Source organism: Xenopus tropicalis, chromosome 3 (assembly GCF_000004195.4).
Source record: "Xenopus tropicalis strain Nigerian chromosome 3, UCB_Xtro_10.0, whole genome shotgun sequence".
Classification (NCBI taxonomy): Eukaryota; Metazoa; Chordata; class Amphibia; order Anura; family Pipidae; genus Xenopus; species Xenopus tropicalis.
The window spans coordinates 85,208,053-85,216,891 of NC_030679.2; the positions used below are offsets into that span (position 1 = coordinate 85,208,053).

At 44.2% G+C, this 8,839-nt stretch overlaps 1 protein-coding gene across 1 annotated transcript; it reads right to left on the bottom strand.

Annotated features, from left to right (window-relative positions):
* Window positions 1–756: 756 nt before the first annotated feature.
* Window positions 757–3,617, bottom strand: LOC116409539. Its single transcript, XM_031898209.1, has 2 exons — window positions 1,103–3,617; window positions 757–888 (listed from the first exon to the last, which is right to left on the bottom strand). Exon 1 carries the CDS (start codon window positions 3,615–3,617, stop codon window positions 1,980–1,982), a length of 1,638 nt encoding a protein of 545 aa, XP_031754069.1. The 3' UTR covers window positions 757–888; window positions 1,103–1,979.
* Between the last annotated feature and the right edge of the window lie 5,222 nt (window positions 3,618–8,839).

Sequence of the window (8,839 nt, forward strand, 5' to 3'; positions counted from 1 at the left end):
TTCTGCATTGTGAAAAAAAAATTGAAAGCTTTCATCGGCAGGGAAAAAATTTAAATTGTGACTGAGCAGTTCTGCTGAATGGTAATTTCATTTTGTACATTCTAAATCCCTTCTGCACTAGACGGGCAATAAATGGATTGCTCTGTGTAGTAACCGTTGTTTTTCACTGCTGTGTCCATGGTATTCAAAAGCAGTGTTTGCCTAGAAGAGGATTTGTGCATGTATGTAAATGTGTTTATAGGTGTGTGTATGTTTATGTGATCATTTATGGATGCAGTAAAATAAATTTCACGTCTGCACTATATGTAATGGAGTACAGTTTCTAAAAATATGTATTGAACTAGATGATGTATCTGCTATTGCAGGGATCCCCAACCTTTCTTACTCGTGAGCCACAGTCAAATGTAAAAAGACTTGGAGAGCAACACAAGCACCATAAAAGTTCATGGAGGTGCTAAATAAGGGCTAAGATTGGCTATTAGGCAGCCTCTAAGCACACTATCCGCTTACAGGAGGGTTTATGTGGTAATAAATCTTGTTTTTATTCAACCAAAACTTGCCCCCAAGTCAGGGATTCAAAAATAACTCCCTGGTTTGGAGGCACTGAGAGCAACATCCAAGGGGTCGGGGAGCAACATGTTGCCCCCGAGCCACTGGTTGGGGATCACTGTGCTTGTTCTGCCTTCATACCAATCTCACAGTGTGCAATCCAGCATTCAGCTTAACCATCCCTGTCTTCCAAATAAGCAGACCGTCTTGTAATCTAACTTGTTTATTGATAACAGGTTGTTGATCGTAAGTGGTCAGTTGCAATTAGAAAACAGGAACACAGATGTATGTGCGCATGTGCGCATGTGTGTTTGCGTCTGTGTGTGTTGTGTGGTAAAACTGTAAAGATACAAATGATTTGTATAAGTATACAGCATAAAGCATATGAATAACATATACAGCAGCATTCATTATAAATCAGCATGTTTGCACAGATTATATTAACTGTAAGCATGACTGGTTATCTACTAGCATAACAACTACTACATGCAGATTAGAACTATCTAAAACATCACTAAAGAACAGACTATCCTGAGACTTGTATAACTCTTACCAGATATGCTGGCTGTAGGATAATGGAGGTTTAAGAAGCAGGAATGTAAAGAGAGCTATGCAATATATGTTGTAGACAATATGGTGGCTTCCTTCTCCTTCCCAGAATGCACTAGCTACCCACAATGCACTGTAGTTGCATACTGAAGAACAACTTTAATTATACAAATGTGAGAAACATAAATCACAGTGGATTTCTATTGCCAGTAGATGGCGCTGTTACGTAACTACTATACAGATTCTAACTTGTTGAATAGGAATGATACTTCAACCCTTGATGTGGGGCAGAACACTCCCCGCCTGACGTCAACGGACGTCACTACTTGTCTTCTCAGGTGAAAACAACAACACAAGCTCTGTGGTTGGTCTGAGGAATAGTTTGCACTCGCCAAGCTTCCAGATTTTGACCTCGGCTTTACGTACACTCCCATCCTTGCTCGGAAACGTGTTGGTGATGAGGCCCAGTGGCCACTCATTCCGATGTGATTGGTGGTCTTTCATGAGCACAACATCCCCAGGTCTGATGTTCGGCTCGTTAGTTTGCCACTTCCTTCTTAACTGCAAGGTAGAGACATACTCTTTTCTCCACTTGTCCCAGAAGACATTAGAAAGATTTTGCACCTGCCTCCATTGACGTCTATACAGGTCTTTTTCAGTAAATTCTCCAGGTGGAGCACTCATGGTGCTGGTCTTCTGTGTGAGTAACATGGCAGGGGTAAGGATCATCAAATCTTCAGGGTCACTGGAAAGGGTAGTCAACGGGCTTGCGTTCATGATGGCTGAGACTTCTGCCAAGAATGTGACCAGGCTTTCATGTGTGAGTCTTGTACTCCCTACTTGCAAGAAGATGGAATCCAAGATTTTCCTTGCTATCCCTATCATCCTTTCCCAGAATGAGGTGGATTAAAGGTCCATGTGCATCCTTGCTCATTTAGGTATCTGTCCACTTTGGCAGTATCCAAGTTGGAAGGAATTTGGAGTTCTTTTACTGCTCCAACGAAATTCGTGCCTCTATCTGAATGAATACATTTCACAGGTCCTCTAATGGCGATAAACCGTCGGAATGCATTTATGAAGCTGGAAGCATCCATAGATTCGATCACTTCTATATGGACTGCCCTGCTGGACATGCACGTAAACAGGACTGCCCAACGCTTTGCACCGGTGTGAACGCCTCTTGTGTGTCTGGTAGCCACTGACCAGGGACCAAATACGTCTAAGCCAACGTTCGTGAAGGGAGGATCTGTGTTGAGTCTTTCAGCTGGGAGACTGGCCATTTTTGGGTTCCGAGACACACCACGAAGTTTGCGACAGGTGATGCAGTTGAAAATGACCTGGCTTACACGTCTCTTTGCTCCCACAATCCATATTCCAGCAGCTCGTAGATTCCCTTCAGTAAACAATCGTCCTTGGTGTTTTGTTTGAACATGGTGATGTCGTATGAGTAGGGTCGTAACATGGTGATGTCCTGGAAGTACTATAGGATGTTTTTCTCTGAATTCTACTTTGGCCTCCTGAAGACGGCCTCCTATTCTCATCAACCCATTCCGATCAATGACGGGATCAAGCTTTCTCAAAGCACTGTCTTTGGAGACTGTTTGGCCTTTTCTGAGGTATTCTATCTCCTTAGTGTAACATTCAGATTGAATTGTGTGGATTATTATGTCCTTGGACTTCTCCAGATTGGAAGCAGTAAAGGCGTTCTTGCAGTGATGCCAACCTTTACAAGGTTTCTGACTCACAGTTACTGTAGATGTGTAGGACTTAGCTATATGAATCAAGATGGCTATCGCACGGACCAGAGACATCCAGGTGGAGAACCTGCTGAAACGGTGAGATTCAAGTTGATGATCAGAAGTCACTGTGTTAAGGACAGACACTTCAGGTCGGATCTCTTCATCCGCGTCTGGGTCTATCAATTCAAATGTGTCGTATCCAATATCGCAAGCAGTTGAACGGTACAGGAACGCAGGACCTGTGAACCATGTTGTGGCTTTCAGGTGGCAGGCTGCGACGGATCTGGTCGCGTGGTCTGCAGGATTATGTTGTGTAGGCACGTAGTGCCACTGTTGAGGACTAGTGGATCTCCTGATCCTCAGCACCCGATTGGAGACGTAGACATAAAAGCGTCTAGTTTCGTTGCAGATATATCCTAGGACTACCTTACTGTCCGTGTGGAACTCGACTTCTTTGATTTCTAGGCCTATTCCTGAAGTTATAAGTTCAGCCAACTCCACTGCAAGCACAGCAGCACAGAGCTCCAGTCTGGGTATTGTGTGTTCGCGGAGAGGTGCCAGTTTGGTCCGACTCATGACGAATCCTACATGGCATTGTTCTTTGTCATCAATGGTCTTTAGGTATGCTACAGCAGCGATTGCCTTGATTGAAGCATCGCAGAAGATATGTAGCTTTTGTCTCTTGACTTCTGTAGATGGTATGGAAGCATAGGGTCGTGTCACATGAAGACAGGTCAAAGCTTCACTGTTGGCCCATGGGCAGCATATCAACTTGCCCATATTGTTCCACAGATACTTGTGAACTAAAAGTTTGCATCATTTGATTCATTAATTTATGCATTATACAGGCCCTGCAGGACACTTTGGTCTCACTTATTAACATTGGGCAAAACTGCACCCTTTCCAAACTGTCCATAGGTCTTTTTTCTCTGTGGGGAGCGGATCATCCCAATCAGACATCTCTGTGGTGAGGTCCCTTAACATAATTTTGCCTTGAATGGTGACAGGTGTTACAAATCCCAGAGGATCGTACAAGCTGTTTATCGTGGACAGAACTCCTCTGCGTGTGAAGGGCTTTTCTTCTTTGCTGATCTGGAAGGTAAAGGTGTCTGCCTTCAAGTCCCAGAGCAAACCAAGACTCCGCTGCATGGGAAGGGAATCGGAGTCAAGATCCAAGTCCTTAAGGTCACTCGAATGGTCTTGGGTTGAGAAGGCTTCCATTAACTCACGGCTGTTGGAGGCAATTTTGTGTAACCTCAGATTAGATAAAGCGAGCATCTCTTGAGTCCTTTTTAAGAGACTGATTGCCGACTCATTCGTAGGTGTGGATTTCAAGCAGTCATCCACATAGAAATCTTTCTCTACAAAGGATCTGACATCTGACCCATACTTTGCTTCACCCTCTTGAGCTGAAAGTCTGAGACATAGGTAGCGACTGCAGGTGAAGGACTGTTTCCGAAGATGTGCACCCTCATACGGTACTCTACGATGTCTTCATTAGGGTCATTGTTGCGGTACCAGAAGAACCTCAAGTAATTTCTGTGCTCCTCCTTGACGAGGAAGCAGTAGAACATCTGTTGTATGTCGGCCATGAATGCTATGGAATCTTTACGGAAACGTAGAAGTACCTCTAGAAGTCTGTTGTTGAGGTCTGGACCAGACAGTAAGACATCGTTTAATGATATACCTTCGCACCTGGCACTTGAGTCGAACACTACTCGTATCTGGCCTGGCTTTTTAGGATGATATACGCCGAATGTGGGTAAGTACCAACGTTCCTCTGAGTCTCGGAGCGCAGGTGCTATTTCTGCATGGTTGTTCTGGAATATTTTTTGCATAAAGTTAAAGAAATGTTCTTTCATCTCTGGTGTCCTCTGAAGTTTGTGCTTAAGGGAGATGAATCTTTTGTAGACAAGTTCTTTATTGTCAGGTAAGCGTTGTCTTCGGGGTCTAAATGGTAAAGGTGCGACCCAGCTTTTTGACTTGTCCTTTGTCATTCCTTGATCCATGATCTCTAAGAACAGCCTGTCTTCTATGGACATTGCTACCTTGTTGTCTTCTCTTGACCTATGGAAAACTGTACACCCTAAGTGATCTCGTTCACCCTCGCAGGCGTGGTCTTCGCTAGAAGGATCCATGAAGGGACAAGGGACAGGATCTCTGTGTGGCAATTCTTTTATCAGGAAACTGTTCTGACATGGTTGGAATAAGGAGGGACGTCCATTTTCAACTGTGCTGGTGAGCATGCTGTTGACAGAGATTGGCTTGTGCACTCCTCCTAGACAGACATCTCCTATGATGACCCACCCTAGGTCAAGTCTCTGGGCGGATGGAGCGTTTTGGGAACCATTAATCTGTCCTCTAGCTTTGTGAACACGTAGTATGTCTCTTCCTAGGAGTAAGGCTATTGGTGCTTCTGGATCCAGTTCTGGTATCTGGTGAGCTATACGCCTCAGGTGGGGGTGGTATGCTGCTACTTCTGGTGTAGGTATCTCAGAACGGTTGTCGGGAATTTGGTTGCACTCCAGTATGGTTGGCAGTGACAAGCAGGTCTGCCCGTCTATGGACTCTACCTTGTATCCAGTTGCCTTCCTCCCCGCCGTCTCAACGGTACCTGCACATGTCCTTAAGGAGTAGGGAGAACCGGGTCCTATGATGTTGAAGGTGTCAAAAAAGGTGGATTTTGCTAAAGACCGGTTGCTTTGATCGTCTAGGATTGCGTATACCTTAATCGCTTTATCTCGGTGACTGGCCGGGTAAACTCTGACAAGGCAGATTTTTGAGCAGGACTTTCCTCCTGCCACTCCTTTACAGATCTCGGTACACTGAGAAGTGACTACTGTGTTGGTTTTGTCAGTGTTTATCTGCTTCTTTTGATGGTCCTCTGTTGGGTGTAATGCCTGAGAAGGTGGCCCAGGGTGTAAAGCCGTATTGTGTTCTTTACTACCACATTCTGCGCATGACACACTGACCTCACAGTTCCTTGCTAGGTGCGATGTTGTAGTGCAGCACCTGAAGCAGATGTGGTTGTCTTTAAGGAACTCTTTGCGGTCCTCTAAAGTCTTTTCTCTGAAGGCTCTGCATTTTAGTAAAGAATGTGGTTTCTTGTGCAGGGGGCATTCTTGGTTAAGATCTCTGTGTCTGTTCTCTTCTTGAGAAGACTTAGATGGTTTGTATGGAGAACCTGTGGAGGCAATGTTAGTTTTGTGGACTGCCACTGGTGTTTTATGAGGTCTGACAGCAGGGGCAGTGGGACATGACATTGTGAGATCAAAACTGGGATCATTTCTGATTCTTGCCTGTTCACTGACAAAGTCTACAAACACTTTGAAGGGGGGAAATGGTACATTATGAACCCGTTTATAAGTAGAACCATGTGTGACCCACTTCTCTTGTAAGTTATAAGGGAGTTTTTGAACAATCGGATTAACCCCTCTGGCAGTGTCTAGGAATGCTAACCCTGGTAGATCTCCTTCTGCTTGAGCAACCTGTACCTCTCTTAACAAGTCACATAACTCCCTGAGCTTCTGGTAACCTTTACCCACTATTCTGGGAAAGTTATCAATCCTTTTGAACAAAGCATTTTCAATGGCTTCTATGGACCCATAACACTCATTAAGTCTTTCCCACACCATTTTTAGGCCTCTGCCAGGATAGTTTATGTTAATGTCTCTGATTCTTTTGGCGTGTTCAACAGACTCGCTTCCAAGCCACTTTACCAGGAGGTCTAACTCTTCCTGATGGGAAAGGTCTAAGTCTCTTATGGTGTTTTGGAAGGAGGCTCGCCATGACCTGTAGTTCTCGGCCTGGTCGGTGAACTTTGTAAGTCCTCTGGTAACCAGCTCCCGTTTAGCAAAGAACTTCGCAAAGTCCATGATGGCCCAGTTAGCATCAGTACTACCTGGTGTGCTATGATGCTGCATGTGTGGTGTATCACCATACCTTTTAAGAGCTTCTTGTTTAGAGCAGTCAGTATAATACCGTTCTGATGCAAAAGGTGTTCCTTTCATTCGAGGCAAAGGTCGTAGTCTCTGCTCCATAGGGCAGTAGTTGTCAGCATCGTTTGGTCGCATATCGTCCTGCTTAAGGTACTGTGGTTGAGGGTAGGATCTTTGGCACTCTGTGTCAGCTGGCTGATGTGCTGGCTCATAGTTGTCCTCTTTCTTGGGATGTTGGTGGACGTACTCTGAGACACGCTGGGCTGGATCTTGTTCGTCTAGGTCTGGCACAAGTACTTGGCTGTGTTTCTCGGATCCGGAAAACTCCAGGGCTTCCAGGTATTCGGCCTTGGCTATTGCGGCTGCCGCTTCTTTCTCTGCGGCGAGTCTTTCTAGTGATGCTTGCAGATCTACTCGTTCTTTTTCTAGTGATGCCTGCAGATCTACTCGTTCTTTTTCTAGTGATGCTCTCTCTTTTTTTAGTTGCATCTCTCGTGCAGCAAAGGAAGACTTTACTTTTGCAGCCTCAGCTTCTGCACGTGCGAGAGCAGCCATTTCTTTTATGGAGGACTTGCTAGAGCAGCTTGCTCGTGATCTGGTTTTGTATGATGATGCTCGGCTAACAGACATTGTGCTTGTTCTGTTGGCTGCTTAATGTCTCTCTATGGACTCAGTCTATATGGGACCGCACTTCAGCGATCTGGATCGTGTTGAGCTGCAACTCTCACTTCTTGTCACAGACCGTGTGGCAGATGCTGCAATCGTGTACGCAGGACAGCGTGTGTGATGGCAGCTGCGTTTAGTCGCATCCACTATCGTTGCTGACCAGCATCTGTTTTACTGTTCTGCCTTCATACACGTTCTCACAGTGTGCAATCCAGCATTCAGCTTAACCATCCCTGTCTTCCAAATAAGCAGACCGTCTTGTAATCTAACTTGTTTATTGATAACAGGTTGTTGATCGTAAGTGGTCAGTAGCAATTAGAAAACAGGAACACAGATGTATGTGCGCATGTGCGCATGTGCGCATGTGTGTTTGCGTCTGTGTGTGTTGTGTGGTAAAACTGTAAAGATACAAATGATTTGTATAAGTATACAGCATAAAGCATATGAATAACATATACAGCAGCATTCATTATAAATCAGCATGTTTGCACAGATTATATTAACTGTAAGCATGACTGGTTATCTACTAGCATAACAACTACTACATGCAGATTAGAACTATCTAAAACATCACTAAAGAACAGACTATCCTGAGACTTGTATAACTCTTACCAGATATGCTGGCTGTAGGATAATGGAGGTTTAAGAAGCAGGAATGTAAAGAGAGCTATGCAATATATGTTGTAGACAATATGGTGGCTTCCTTCTCCTTCCCAGAATGCACTAGCTACCCACAATGCACTGTAGTTGCATACTGAAGAACAACTTTAATTATACAAATGTGAGAAACATAAATCACAGTGGATTTCTATTGCCAGTAGATGGCGCTGTTACGTAACTACTATACAGAGTCTAACTTGTTGAATAGGAATGATTCTTCAACCCTTGATGTGGGGCAGAACAGTGCTATTGCCTGGAAAATTAGATTTTAGGCTAGTGCCACAAGGTGCTGACTGAATAAGCACTCTCTCACTCATTCCTTGTTACATCAAGAATGACAAGCAAGGAAGAGTCATACAAAAGCAACCCCAGGGGGCAGGTATTTTGTGGGCAAAAAATGTCTCTGTACACTAATTTATGCACCCTCCATCCCTTTGATATATGATCTCTAACATGTTGATGACCGAGAAGAAAATAACAGGAAATACTGCCATATAGGGCACATTTACTAAAACTCTTTTTGAACTTTTCATACTTGACCAGACTCATTTCCTCAAATGTCTGACTAAAAAAATCCAAAAGGAAAAGTCAGTGTGAGAAAAAGTCACAAAAACTAAAATTTTTCAAGTTGTCGCCCCGAAACCCAAACTTGTTCGATTTTTTGCACAAAAAACAGCGTCAAAAATCTGAAAACTCTAAAGTTTTGAGACAAATGAAGGATCTTCCAGGAGAGTAAAG